Below are 15862 nucleotides of genomic sequence, written 5' to 3'. Positions count from 1 at the left end.
ACCGATGGGTGGAATTCGCTTGTCTAGGTGTGGGGAACGGGGGTAAACACGAGGTATTTTCGGTTCAAAGTGTGAAGAAATACATCAAGAGTATAGGGAGTTCAAAAAAAATGTAATATATTTATTTATGGGGGCTCTTAATCGGCTACCAACGTATAAACCTCTTCAGCTAAGGAATTGTAATTTTGGGTCAACATTATGTGGGTGTGCGAAAAACCAAATGGGTTGGATCAGTGGTTGGAGCTCATGCCTCTAGAAACAGAGGTCATGGGTTCGATCCTCATGCCCAGCAAGGCTGGAGGTCCTTTTCTACCTATGGTAGAACCTGGAAGCATCCTCTCTATCTTTGTTAGGGGTAAGGCTGTCTACATATCAACCTCCCCATACACCGTCGAAAACGGTATTGAGACTGAAAACCCGTGAAAGACTGCATTGGGAGTTATTTACTTTTTTTCTATTATGTGGGTGTGCGAATCATGGGATGAAACAATCGATCGACCATCTTTTGTGCAATTGTCAATTCGCTACTTCAGTGTGGGGAAGTATTAGTGCTTGGTGCAAGGTTGGTACTCTACTACTCTTATTTTCTCTTCAGTGAAGGATTTGATCGAGTCATATAGAAACGTGGGATTGGGTAAGATGGCAACAATGAGTTTGTGTTATGTGTTATCATACGCAAATACGTAGATGTATATAGTAGTGATTTGCAGAAAAATGATTGCTTTTATCAAACTTATTTGTAAATTTTCATCTTGCATGATCATATTAGTTAATTAATTAAAAAATCAGAAAAATACACAAAGTTTACTCAAAAAGTTCCATAACAGTTCTAATATTGGGGACATCCAAAAAAGTCATGGTTCAGACCCTACGTGGTAGTGCAAATTTACACTCAAAAGAGCCCTTGAATCATGGAGCTAGGATCTTAAAGTTATCATCAGCGGGAGAATTAACAATTGAATTGTAAATTCCCATTCGGGCCAACATGAATAGGGTGGCGAACTGGGACCTTGTGGAGAAAAGTGATTAAGGTGATTCACTACACTAAAAGACTTCCTGATTAGCAACTGAGATTACAGCAGCAGATTCGTCTTCAGTTGGTGTAAATGGGTTCATGGAAAGTGTAACATCTTGGTATGGAAGGCAAGAAACGACATTAGATTTTCCAACGCTAATGCTGGGGCGTTACAATCCCTGTAAAAGAAAGCTGCTGAAACCACCTCTGCTTATTGTTCTAAATTGATACTCAAAAAGAGAACTAGAATCAGCTAAGGCAGTTAAGCCCGCAAAACTTTGTGTTAATGGGTTGAAACCCTTAAGGATCTCAAATCGACATTTATAATCATCATCGGCAGAGGAATTCATAGATGTTTCAGTGGTCTCCTCCATTTGATCCTTTTTGGAAACGAGTTTAACTCCAAAGCCACTAGTAAATGACCCATCATCAATATAAGAAGGTTGGTGAATGGAAATGTCAACAACAGATGATGTTTTGTCCGACCAAGCGTTAAATGATCCAAATGAAACATACCCAATCCAAGTGTGGAAACTATCAACACCCTCCTCTTCCTCCCAAAACACTTGCTCATTTTGAGAATCTCCCATTCCCATCTGCAGTTTCTGCTCCTCCTGCCTCATACTTATTTTTACATAATCTTGCATATTGCATTCATCATTTGTAACATAGCAAAGTAATAATCCGGAAAATTCATTGAATGAATTCTCAGGAAGTTTCAATCGATATCTCGTCCCTTCAACAAGACAAGGTTTAAACCCCTTGGAAATCTCTAACCCTTTTAGCCACACGCTGATGCACTGAGCCTTTCCCTGGTTATTGATTCAAGTAAATCATACAATTTAGTTATTTTCACATTACATATATAAAAGAACATATCATATCATAGATATATATACCTGGAGCATGGTTTCTAATAATCCCTCACCACCTACAAAGCTGTCGCAAAGCCCATATGATTTAGTGATTGAGACTTGACATAACGATTTACAGTTTCTATGAACATCATCTCTAATGGCTGAAAGTGAATCGCAATCGTCTGCTTTGAGTATACATAGATTTGATGGGAGCTCAGGCAATTCAACAAGATTCTCGCAATCACTCAGGTTGAGGAGTTTGAGATGAGTAAATTCCAACAAGCTAAAACTTAATCGTGAAAAAAAACTTTCACTTAGATCTAACTCTTCCATATCGGATAATTCACTAATCCCAGAGGGTACTTCTTTTTCGTTCAGTCGGAGACTTAACTTTCTTATGTAGCGTGGCAAATGAGGAGGACTAGGTAAACTTTTGGAGTAGTTGAAAAACACCAATCTAAGTACCTCTAGGCAACATTCTTCATCGAATAGGTCTTTTGGAAACTTCTCAAGTTTGTTGGCATCTACATTTAGTTTAAATTTCTTCAAATGTTTTAAGGCACGAAAGTTTCCATCTATGCACCGTAACTCTGAAGACTCCAAGTGCAGCGAAATAAGGTTGGTACAATATCTTCCGACTGATGAAGGAAGAACTTGTATCCCAACATCTTTTAAAGATAACTTAATCAAGCTATCCATGTTTGCTTCAATCCCTTGGAACTCACATAGTTCATCGCATCGGTAAATTAAAAGTCTCTCAAGTTTTCCCATCCAAACAATGATTGGAAACCTTGAAATTTGCTCGCAATTTTTAACAGATATGTAAGCAAGTCTTGAATGATTTCCAAGAGACGGATCAATATCTTTTAAACTACCACAATCATGGAGTGCCAACTTTTCAAGACACGGGAGTCCACCAAAATCAGGCGTTCTCACTAGATGTCTTGCACCGATGACTTCAAGCTCCTTCAAACACGGCAGATACTGATGCATACACAAGTAAAACTTATGATAATTATGGATATTCAATAATAGAATAACATTATGAAGCATTACATACATCTCATACACATATTTGTATGTCCATCAATAGTGGTTAAACAAGCAACTCCTTGGAATTCATGGCAGTTCATTAACATAAGAAATAAAATAGGTGCTGTAACATATCAAGAAGTTAAAGTGTTAAATTGTTATTTAGTAAGAAATAAAATAGGTGCTGTAACATATCAAGAAGTTAAAGTGTTAAATTGTTATTTAGTTATCTATTTGCTAATCAAACATATATAAGAGCATACAGTTACCTTGCAACCCTTCCAAAGTTCCTTTTGCAATGTGAAACACAGCTTTAAAACAACAAGCTTCGTTGGTTTGAAACTTTCGGGGAATGGACTTGTGCTGTTCCAAGAAACCCAACTAATATACTTCAGCTCATGGGAAAGAAAAGCAGGCCCTTCATCATAGTTGCTTTCGAGCTCTTCATGATACCAGTCGCTGTCCAATTTTACATCAAGGTATCTTAGTTTCTTCATGTTTGAAACAAGCTTAGTGAAGCCTGGTGAACAATCACCAACGTAATCTATGGCTTCAATCTTATTATTTTCCTGCAATAAAGCCGAAAAAACAATATAACCAGTGAGTTGGAGTATATCTCAGTATGTATGACTCAGTTCCAATATTTCATGGGCATCTACATCTTATCAATCAGTAAAGGCTTTACCATTGTTGGATTCCCCATAAACATGATTGCAATCTCATTTGTTTTCCAAACCCTGCTATGGTTTTCAGGATTGTTGGGATGTTCCCCTCTTACAATTTCATGACCCATTTCTTGAACCAGATCGTGCATATCAATAAAACCGTGTGAAGAAATAGTTAAGAGAGCCTTTTGTCTCAACACGGTTAAGCCTATAGTAGAATGAAACCCACAAGCATCTAGTTTATCCATTATATCGTCTTGCCAACACCGCCTGAAGAAACATGCTACATCTAAGAATAACTCTTTCTCCTCACGGTCAAGTCCATCGTAACTTATTTTGAGTTGATCAGTGACCTTACGATTTGGGAGGCATTTTAACTTATCCAAGGCACTAATCCACTCATTCTTGTTTTTGCCATATAAAAAAGACCCTAAGATTTTAAGTGCTAATGGGAGTCCATTAGCATAATTAATGACACTTAATGAAAGCTTATCGTAATCTTCTACAGGTTTATTCTTATGATAAGCATATCTTCTAAAAAGCCGAATAGCCTCGTCACTTGATAACAAATTGATGGGAGAGATCACATCTACCCCGTGAGATATAAGCACATGTTCGTCTCTGGTTGTGATAATTACTCGACTCCCATCACCAAACCAATCATGTGATCCTGCTAACGCCTCCAGTTGCTCCTGGTCATCGACATCATCAAGAACAATCAACACATTCCTATAACGTAACATCTTTTTAATCATGTGCTTTCCTATATCAACATTTGGCACACTCTGCTCACAAAAAGCAGATGATAGAAGTTTTCTTTGCAGATCTTTTAAACCATTGTGTTGGCTAGATTCCATCCGAATATTTTCAACAAAGCAACAAATATCGAACGTACCAGATATAATTTCCATGTAAAGAGACGTTGCAAGAGTGGTCTTACCACCACCCCCAACACCCCATATCCCAACCATTCGCACACCACCTGACCCAATTCTTAACCGAGATTTCAAATCTTGCAATCGAGTTCCCATTCCAACAAGGTTTTCATCATGAACGACTGAATCTAAGGACGACAACTTGTCTAAAATTGAACCAACAATCTCTTTGATACATTCTGCTTCATGCCTGGGCATTCGATATCAAAGAGATGTATCATTTACACAACTAAACAAAAAAACAATTAAATTATAAAAAGTGATTACCCGTTGGCTACGAGCCTGGGTTCCCATCCAGCAATGTTACTAGCATCAAAGAGTGCTTTTCTCCATGACTCAATTTTCTGCTTCGTAATATTGTTCTCCGACGATTCGTGCTTGGAAAATGCTTTTTCATACTTGCCTTTTTGTTTTCTAACTTGAGACGGGTCCACATTATAGAATACGGGTAAAACAATTTGCCCTATCTCGTATCTACATTTCATAATATGTTCAAGTTCTTGCAAGCACCAGGAAGAGTCGGCATAGTTCTCAGAGAATATGACGACCGCAATCTGTGAGTCTTGGATGGCATTCATGAGGGACGGGCCGATGGAATCACCCCTCGGAAGCGTTACGTCGTCCTTGTAAGCGCGTATTCCCCCGTTTTGCTTAAGAGCAGAGTAGAGATGATCTACGAAATTCTTGCGAGTATCTTCACCTCTAAAGCTAAGAAACACATCATATCTCCATGTCTTAGAAGACAAAGATGATGCTGCTGCTGCTGATGATGTGTTTGGAATCGGCACAATTAGTGGTCTATTATTGTCGCGTGAGCGACTACTTAATGTGCGTGGAAGAAGCATCACAACGATCAATAATATCGTTGAAAGTATAGCCACAACTGCCGTAACAGCGAGAACCCCGATTGTAATTTCTGTCATCACCGCGATTATATGAGTTTAATTATGATCTGGTTTTGATTTGTAAGAATTATTTTCAGCGACACAAACCGAGTTTAATGGAAATGATTTATACAGTATAATTTGTTTAGTAAGCAAGCAGAATGAAAATGAAAATGATAAATATATAAGGAATTGTCAAAGATTTTTTGAGAAGCTCCCAAGATTATATACAGCAATATGAATGTGCTTTCTTGGTCTAATTGGGTTCTTTGAAGGTTAATATTTTCATGTGAAGACTTGTCATGGATAGAATTCCAACCATACGACACTGTTACTTTGGTTTGGTAATTGTGTTTTATGTGAGGAAGGCCTTGAAACAGCGAAGCATCTTTTTTGTGGTTGTGGTTTGGTTAACCTGGTGTGGTGCATTATAAATTCATAAGAACGTGGTCTAAGGCACAACCACCTTTTTTTTCTCACTCAAAGACTTGGTGGAGATTCATAAGAATGTGGGGGTTAAAAAAAAAAAAAAGAAAGCTCTTAAAAACTATTATTATGAAGACAGAGAATGGTCAAAGCTTTAATACAATACCATTACCAAGATCGAGTCGTCAGTGCATAATATAAGAGCTTTGGCCTTTTTTGTTATAGAAATAAAAATACTAGTTGGATCAACTGGTGTAGATTCAATATAGCGTAGGTGTTGTTTGTAAATTGTATGTGTTATATCGCCTATTGGGTTGATATGTTGTGAATAAAAGTTGCCTTTTAAAAAATGTATTTGTTACCGTATAAAATTACCAAATATATATCACCATAATAAACGTATATTAAATAATATAATAATAAAAAATACAATGGTAAGATTTCATTCTCATTTCATCCACATTTCCTTTGCATTTCGTTTCACTTCATGTTAGTTTGACACATAATAATAGTTTCTCCCTAAAAACAAAAGTTAATCAATTTTGCATTTTATTTTTCAATCTTTAAGTATATATATATATATATATACTTAAAATTTCATTGAGAGGAATCAGCAAAGAAAAAAAAAAGTGAATTCTTCTATTCGATGTCGATTCACCCACACTTCTGTTTCTTGTAACGATGATGTTATATATATTTTTTTAACCTTTTAGATTTGAATTTAATTTAACAAATTTAAATATGATTATTAATTATGAAAAGTAATTTCTACAATTTATAATTGCAGAAAGTAATTATTTTAATGATCTAAATTTGAAAATAAATCCTAAATTTTATATTATACTTTTTAAATTATATATTATGGAAAGTAATTATAAGAAAAAATAGCCTCAATACCCAATTTTTTATAAAAGTTTATCAATTTACCCAAGTTTTTTTAGATTATCACAAAATACCCACAAAAATCACAATAAGTTTGGAAAATCGCAATAAGATGATGAAAATCGCATAAGGATGATGAAAATCGCATAAAGAACTTTGAAAATCTCATAAAGAATATTGAAAATCGCATAAAGATTTTCAGAATCGTATAAAGAACTTGATAATCGCATAAAGAACTTAGAATCTCATAAAGAACTTCGAATGTTACAAAATCTTTACGAGATTTATAAAATCTTTATGCGATTATGTTAAATCTTTATGCGATTTTGGAAATCTCATTGCGATTTTATATAATCTCATTGCGAATTTGGGAATCTTATTGCGATTTTATAAATCTCATTGCGATTTTTGAAAATTATTGCGATTTTGTTGGGTATTTTGTGAAAATTCAAAAAAACTTGGATATATTGATATATTTTTTAGAAAAATTGGGTATTGAGGTCATTTTCTCTTATCTTTTTTAAAAAAAATAAAAGATTGTAAAAATTACAACACCATCATCATCTTTCAATATCTGTTATCTACTTTAATTAGTTATGATTATAAAAAAAATTTAACATCGTCACAAAAGATATAATTAACATACATATGCTGTAACAGCTTATGATCTGCATCTCGTAGTCTATAACTTTGTATCATGAAATGTAACAAACTTTGGATGAATATCTATAGTAGGAAATAACTAAAGTTGTGTGTATTGTATGTAAACAACTTTAAAAAATGTTTATTGTATGTAAGATACATATCCCTATAATTAATAATACGTGCAAGACTTCACAATTATACAGTGAGGTGTTTCCTGATGGCGAATACCGACTGCCTGTTAAAAAAACATACATATTCAATCTAGCTATAACTTTTGATACAAAATATTTTTTAAAATAATAATATCATCAAATTTCAACATGTTCTATTTATAACTATTAGTTATAAATTATAATGACAACTTAATAAACAGAAACAAAACAATTTTGCATGTCATTTTTCAAAAATATCACTCGTTTAGTGTTGTAATAACAAATACATATATAGGTTGTCAACACATTTTGATATACAATCGTTGTGAATTAAAACTTTGACATTCATTCATTCAACTAAAAGAGAAAAGTAATTATGTGTCACAATATCTGTGTCGCTGGATATTTATTGCGACACAAGACAAATCAAGCAATGTAAAAATGTGCACACGAGTTCAAAAAAAAAACCCCACTGACTATCAATTTAATTGGTCGAAGTATGATACTCGGTAACTTGAATAACATGTTAAAATCTCAATGGTGACAAGAAAAATTGAAATTCGACGTTGGACCAAGGAGTTTTCTCCCGATACTCAAATTTAATAATCTGTCAATGACGGCAAATACCTATTTAATGTGGAAAAAACCGAAAAAAACTTGTTTACACAATAATATAACTTTTTATTATAAGTAGAACTATAAAAGTTAAATCAATGCAAGGTTACAAGTTTATTTGTTTCTAGCTGACCAGATTATTTTGATTTTAGTAACGTGAAGTTTCTTCACATTCGGTGCATCATCAATTTTATTGAAAATATGCCCCTGAAAAATTCTCCACAAATATCCATATCATCTGTCATCTGATACCAACTTTCCAACAAGTAAACAATTGCCATTAGACCAGAAAATTTTCTTCATACATTACATATAGAGTATATGAAGATTAACTTTAACAAGAAACTACATCACTAATGGAAAACACGATCCAAATACAGTATACTCCGTACTCGGAAAGAGAACGAGGCTAGAATATCCCAGTGAGAATATTTGCAGCTGTAGAGACAGCAGCACCCGTGATGGCAAATTGCACAATTTGTTCTTGTGAAGAATTGTCTGATGTTAGAGCCAGAGCAGCACCCGTCATTGCTCCTGCCACCGCACTGTTTCTCTGCACCCAATATGGACACAAAATAAACATTCTACAATATTAGCGCACTTCCATTTTGAAAGTCATCAGCTGCAAGTCATATTGGTCTCTTTGTCCACAGAAACAAATATGTGGCTGCTTAGACTTTACCAGTTGGTTGAATATCTATCAAGTTGGATCCCCGGTCGATGAGTCTAGAGTCTAGACACTGTTATACTGGCGGTTCTCTAAACCGGTCAAGATGGGTTTTTTCGAGTATGATCTGTGCGTCAGATCACAAACATTCTTTTTTCCATTTTAAAAATGCTTGAAGTACTAATTAGTCACGTTCTATGAATATCTGAATTGTAAAAAAATTATGTTGCGACTTTTGAAATAAAAGAAGTTCGGAAACCATAAGCATTATAAGTACACTTTCAATGACTTCCAATTTTTTGACACTTTTTTCTTCCAGCAGAATGTTTTGATCTGTCCCATCAGGCAAGAACCACAACTCAAATCTAACAATTCATAAGTGAACACGGGCTCTATTGTTAAGAATAAGGGGAAGGATATTAGTCAGTGACATCGAAATCGAGTATCATCCAACTTTTCAGTAAAATAAAAGTATGCATTTTTAATATCAATATGACTATCAGTAACAATAGTTCACCCAAGTAAACAACTACATAGAAATACTTCACAAGCAACATTGTAGCTGAAAAAAAGAGGTCCGTGACTCCATTTCACACTTGAAGAGCTAGAGTAGTAATATACACAGATGAGGGCTCTATGATAGGATGTTGAGTCAAAGTAATAGGAAAAAAACTGCAAGTTAGAGGTGCCCTTTCGTACTCATTACTTATAAATTATATGATATGATTTCGGGTTATCTTCATGTATATAAACAATTAAATTACTTAATTCAAGAAATTGATTCTTAAATACTAATAGACATTTTTTTAGATACTAATACACATTTGTGATCACTTTCGATACAGAAACAAATGGTAAAATAATTATGTGAGGATATTGATTCGGCTCAACCTAGCCTCACCAACGACAACCAAATGACTATATACCTAATTTGCCTTGTACATCTAAATATAAGTAACAGAGTAACAAGTAAAGTGAGCCTAAGAACTCACCCAATCATGAACACCTCGAGCTTCCTTAAAGCCATAAGTAAGACCAGAATACACTCCAGCAGCCAAACCTTGTATGCAACAAAAAAATCAAATCAAATGCCATCATACCAGGAGATGAGGATGTACTATTTACTCCGTATAAGATAAGCAGTTCATGTCAGGAAAATGATTATAAACCAAAGAGTGTTGGAGCATTCTTACCCCATTGTATAGATTCTTTCCCTGTGGCCTTCACCTAAATACATTAGCAAAAATGCTAAAAGTAAATCAACGGAGTTCATCATATTGGCAATGAAAAAGATACATTCCTAAACGCCGATATTTTTACTAAACAGGAGAAAACAATGTCTGCGTGAACTTAATCATGCATAAGGTACAATAAGCAGCTATTAGTGCCTCGGAGATAATTTCCTTCCACGTGTACCAAATTATACTATTATTTGATCGACTTAAGAATATATATCAATTAGAATAATCAATCTGCCATAACTGGTTAAGTTACAGAAGGGTTCATGACTTGGTTGGACTCTATACACATGACACTTGAAGCAGAAGTTTAGGCTCACCTAATATTGAGTAGCTCGGTTTGTCAATTTTTATCTCGAATGAATATTTTTTAAAACTAGTTTGACAAGGAAAGGGGTCAATCGCCCACCAGAGTGCTCTTATATGCTTAAAAGCTTAAATTCATTTTATTTGATATCATTTTATTAGTTAGAATATACAGGTTTTATATTCTTCCGATACATTGATCATCTATGAAACACTAAAACTCTGACCATTACCCAACCCACCCAATTTGTCACCTGGGTTTGTGACCATATAAGAAAGTTACCCATATTGGCCTCAAATTGCTTTGACCCATGACCCAACCCGCCCATTTTGACACATTTACGCTATACGAGTACAATGGCTTGGATGAAAATGCGTCTATTTCTTTGAGACCAAATCAAAATAAAGATGCTCAAAACATAATATGAACACAACCAACCAATAAAAATCAAACTATATGACCCTAATTGTTGGAAACATTGCATTGCAATTAAATCATGCTTGAACATACCAAGCCTTCAATGGAACTGCTGTTGGATTCTCCTGCAAATCAACAATGACCAAATCATAAGCAGTCGTAGAAACCCGGGCTAATAATACATATATACAAGATATGAATGCATACATACCCCTAAGACCTCGGAAAGGATTGTGCTTCTTGGGGCTACTGATACCAGTTTTGTCTCCGCTTGCAGCTGGTAACATTAAGTTGAAATTGTTGTTGCAATCACTTTAGTTAATAAAAAGAGGTTTTTATAGATTTAGATATCTATCTGACTTATAGTTAGATATATATTTGAAATTTTGCATTTACACACACATACTAAGAAATTAAATATATAACTCACTCTCGAGGGCAGTAAAATATGCCTCCCGTGTAACCGCCTGAACTGCACCAATCTGCGCCACATACTCGTAATATATATCTATACCTATATATAAATCACTTCATGCAATTATACTATAAATATATATACAGGGTACGTACACCAGCAGCAGTAACAAAAGTTCCAGCAATCCGATTAATAAGAGGATGTCCAAAATCTACTAAACCTCCGACAACACTATTATCGTCGTAGCTCCTAACCTCATCCATTACCGATCTTGTCTCTAAATTATGTCCCATTATTTTCCTTTTTTTTTTCTTTAACAACTAATGGAGTAATAATAATGTTCTGTCTGATGTTTTTTTTGGTAAATGAGCAAATGTTTTTGGTGATGTGGGAGAAAGAAAGTGTTAATGGAGGCGGTAGTGTGTTACGGGTGTCATTTATATGGTACACGTGTTAGTAATTGGAGAAATGAATCGCCAGCTTCCATCTTACTGATTTGACACGTGGCACTATGAAACAAAAGTTTTTAAACATCGAGGTGAATACCACTTATTGAGTTTTGAAAGGTGAGCCAAGGTTTATTTTCATTTTATTTTGTATAAACGAGCATATTGTCTGCGTATTGTGCCAACTAGAAAAAATAAAAGAGGGCAGTGGTGAAGAACTGGAGATTGAGGGTGAAGATGGAGAAGGAGGGTGGCGACAAAGGGTGATAAAAGGTCGATGAGAGTATGTAATGATTAGAGAGAATGAGAAAAGAAACGTATATGTAAATTTTATGTTTAAGTAAGGATGTTTTGGGAAGAAAAATTATACTTAATTTCTTAATCATATTCTCTATAGAACGGATTATAGATGGTTATATATTTTTTTTCTTTAGGGTTGGGGGAGGGCTTGCCCACTCCTCCCCTCCCCTCCCTGATTTTTTTTCTTCTCCCCTCCCCGATTGCTAGGAGCACCTCGCCACCCCTCCCCTCCCCCCCTTTTCTATTTAATTTAATTTCTATTTATTTTTAAAACTAAAACATTTTATTTAATAAATTAAAACTAATACAACTTAAAACACAATTAAAACACATAATTTTATTCTAATACACAGAAACAAGTAAAACATACAACTAAGGAGCCGGCCATCCGTACTGCTCACAAAGGGCGCGTTTCTGCGCCAAAACCATCTCCAACATCGGCCCGCTGGGTGATCGTGTGGCCTGACCACGAAGTCCATATCATTCTGTCGTTGCTGACTCTGGACCATCCGTGTCATCTCCTCCTCCCGTTTCTTCCTAGCCTCCTCCGCCGCCATATAGCTATCCATCATCGCCTTCTGCATCTGCATGTTCTCCTCCCGAGCTTATTTTTTTATCCTCATTGTCGCATTTCAACTCTGCGACCATCTTCAAGAACTTCTTAGATGTAGTAGAGGCGGAAGGAGCAGCCTGCTTACCATTAGCTTTACGGCGGGGTGGCACGGGTCTAGCATGATGTACTGGTGCATCATCCATGTCGTTCCCTCCCTCCTCTTCTTGCTCCAAGTGGTCCTCATTCAAGTCAATATGGACCGACGCCTCCCCTGTTGAACGTACATGGACAGACCCTTCCGTTCTTGCCCTTTTGCTACCCGACTCCTCACAAATCCCCTCCAAAGTAAGAACCTCCGACCATTTCGATCCTCTCCTCAAAACCTGCCACGCCTCTACATGCGGAAACCCGGACTTGTTATTGTATTTCCGCATATACAATGCCACGGCCGACTTAAACACATTCTCGTCACTTTGGCCACTCAACATCTTACTTTTCTTCACATTGTAGATACCACAAAAACCCGACACCTTATGCTTCAAATCCTTCCATTTCGACCGACACATTTCTGGAGTACGTCCCGACTCACGGTTCAAGTGTGAGTCCAACTGAAACTTCACCTTCTTCCAAAACGAACCCGCCGTTTGGGCGTTTCCGACGTATGGATCCTTGGAAACGTTTAACTAAGCTTTTGCCAAACACGCCTCTTCATCCTTCCCCCAATTTCGACACTCTCTTTTACCTTTAACCGAGACTTGGGTCTCGGGTATTGCTTCCACCTCGACCTCTTCTTCTTCTTCTTCTTGAATCTGTTGACTCGCGAAGTGTGATGATGAACCACCCGCGAAACCCGAAAACCCGGGTTGAGTTTCATTCATAAAACCCGAAAACCCAGTATTCGGTTGGACACTTGACGGGACAGATTCGAAAAACAATGGATCCATACTATTCAAGAAATCTTCAACACGTTGTGGCCTATACACATCTTCGGCCGTATTTTTTTGCGAAGGAGGAGGTGGCATAATATCGCGATTGTTTGGCGGTGCTGGGTTTCTGCGTTTTTTGGGTAGATTTGAGTAACTGGGTTCTTTTGGTTTCTTCCCCTTATTCATTTTTGTGGGTTTAGATGGATGATTTGATTGAAAAAAAAAAGGAAGAAGGAAAGGAGCAGCAGTGCGTCGGCAAAAAAAAAAGGGAAAAGTCAAGAAGAAAAGAGAAAGAGAAGAGAAAGAGAGAATTTTTTTTTTTTTGTTTCAACCGTTGCATGTGGGACCCATGGGTTTTTTTTTTTTTTTTTGTATACCCAAACCGGCACCACTGTGCCCAGACTCCTCCCCACCCAACCGGTACCGGGGGGTCGGGGCGGTGTGCCATCCGGTACCGGTCCGGTGCCTACTCCACTCCGTCCAGCCTTAAAGTTAATTGAAGTTAATTTGTTGGAGACAATTTTAACCGGGGGCGGTACTAAAAGGGGCCAAAGGCGGCCAATGTCCCCTTCGAAATTTAAATTTTGTCATGTATTTTTTAATTTTTCATGAATTTTTAAAATTTTTGTATAGATTTTTAATATTTTGTTCCCTTTTGGATTTGCTTTTTTCATGAATTTTTAAATTTTGCCCCCTTCATGATTTTTTTCTGATACTGCCTCTGATTTTAACTAGTGATTTGTTAAACTTCCAACCTCTTACTCATGAAAAATACCTTGAAATGTAAAACCTAAGATTCAAATACACTTTGGAAAAACTCATTTCTGGGTTCATATAGTGGATTTAAATGGAGTTGTTTGCATAGATGGTTATATATCACCGAAATTTTTATTATGTGAGGGAATATTTTTTAAGTGTTTATTAATGTTAGATTTTGCGAAACATTATACAAACCGATTTCAGTGGGAATCATATTGCAAGACTATAGACAAAGTCGGGGGGGGGGGGGGGGGGGGGGGGGGACATTATTAATTGAAGCTACGTGACCAACATTCAAGTAGCATATCGTGCATTGTGTGGCTATTTACAATTAAGGGTTTGCTGTATTTAAGGTGTATAAATTGTTTATATATTTATTATGAAAATTAGGGGTGAGCTTTTAATATGGAAGGTACAAGTGTTTTTATGCATGTTAAATACAGCCTTTGTGACTGTATTTAGCATTTCCCATACAATACATTGGGGATTTTTCTTTGTAGACTTACTATACGGTAACGCATATCTAATAAAGACAATAATGTTAGTTGAGTTGAAGGTGAAATAAACGTTATATCATCATTGATAATATGAACTTATTATCTCATATTTGTGATTTTTAAGTCAACGATAACAAAATCAATTTCAATGAATATGATTCATATGAATATAGTTTGACTAGAAAAATATCTACGTACGTGATGTGGTGGCGGCAATAGCGAGTCGTATTGATGTAAAAGAGGTACTATAATTATTTTAGAAGTTAATGATATATTTTTTAAATTTATCTAAATAAAAAAAATTTTGTTTTTAGATTTTTTTTTTCTTATGTGGCATGCCAATATTTTTCTTAAGTTATTTTTTAAAAATATATGATTTCATGATATGTTTCTTTTCAACAATTTTACCATCAATTTATATTAGTTATTTTTTACTTTTTCATCACCTAATCAGTTTTATATATTGACGTTCATTTTCAGAAGTATATTGTTAATTCCATATCAGAGATGTATCGATAATAAAATACATACATATTTATATGTAGTTTTTGGTTTTAAACTTTTAATTAAGTCGTCCGGGATAAACCCGAATTGATTGGCTAGTTAAACATATTAATTGTATTATATTTATGAATATTTCCAGTAGATATTACTCCGTACTATTTTAAAAATAATGAATCAAATAAACCATTTTAAGATTATTAATTATATAATTAAAAATTAAAAAATAAATATTTTATAATGTAACACAACAATATAGAGATATAGATGCTTAAGCAGAATACTAAATTTCCAATCGCATGACCATAGACAAACTTATCGCTCGTGCATTAATTGTTTTTGCTCTAAACATTGAACCACCGGGACGAAAATTCAAGAGTGTGCCCGTGTGGGACATTTACATTAAAAATAGGAAGCTTCCCATTAGAAATTCATTTCTCGTTTATATGTGACCATTTGTCATTTGATCACAAGAATCCTAGTTCTTTCAAATCAATCATTACACAATAAAGTCATTTCTTTCCATTCTAGTGAACTAATTCTTGTTATATTCAATTTCAACGTCTCTTGTTTTAGGCTCTCTTTTTACCTGGTTTATTCAATTTCCGGACCCACAACATCGAAAAAGATCCGAAATAACAAGCCCTTGTGCAGCTCCAAGAAGCATATTGTCAACATCATTTAACGAGTGGATCTTGCCCACCAGTTTCTTCCTGGATCCTGTTCTA

General features: G+C 35.4%; 2 protein-coding genes across 2 annotated transcripts; both read right to left on the bottom strand.

Moving 5' to 3' along the window:
- Positions 1-752: 752 nt before the first annotated feature.
- Positions 753-5697, bottom strand: LOC122609983 (TMV resistance protein N-like). The gene is made up of 5 exons (XM_043782946.1): positions 4772-5697; positions 3590-4694; positions 3174-3473; positions 1915-2856; positions 753-1827 (listed from the first exon to the last, which is right to left on the bottom strand). Exons 1-5 carry the CDS (start codon positions 5425-5427, stop codon positions 1186-1188), a joined length of 3645 nt encoding a protein of 1214 aa, XP_043638881.1. The 5' UTR covers positions 5428-5697; the 3' UTR covers positions 753-1185.
- Positions 5698-8466: 2769 nt separating this feature from the next.
- Positions 8467-12455, bottom strand: LOC122610462 (outer envelope pore protein 16-2, chloroplastic-like). Its single transcript, XM_043783450.1, has 8 exons — positions 12366-12455; positions 11308-11472; positions 11168-11219; positions 10949-11014; positions 10831-10862; positions 9969-10002; positions 9768-9835; positions 8467-8661 (listed from the first exon to the last, which is right to left on the bottom strand). Exons 1-8 carry the CDS (start codon positions 12453-12455, stop codon positions 8518-8520), a joined length of 651 nt encoding a protein of 216 aa, XP_043639385.1. The 3' UTR covers positions 8467-8517.
- Positions 12456-15862: the final 3407 nt, after the last annotated feature.

Source organism: Erigeron canadensis, chromosome 8, assembly GCF_010389155.1.
Source record: "Erigeron canadensis isolate Cc75 chromosome 8, C_canadensis_v1, whole genome shotgun sequence".
NCBI lineage: Eukaryota > Viridiplantae > Streptophyta > Magnoliopsida > Asterales > Asteraceae > Erigeron > Erigeron canadensis.
The sequence above is the reverse complement of the archived record's forward strand: the minus strand, read 5'-3'. Positions and strand labels throughout refer to the sequence as shown.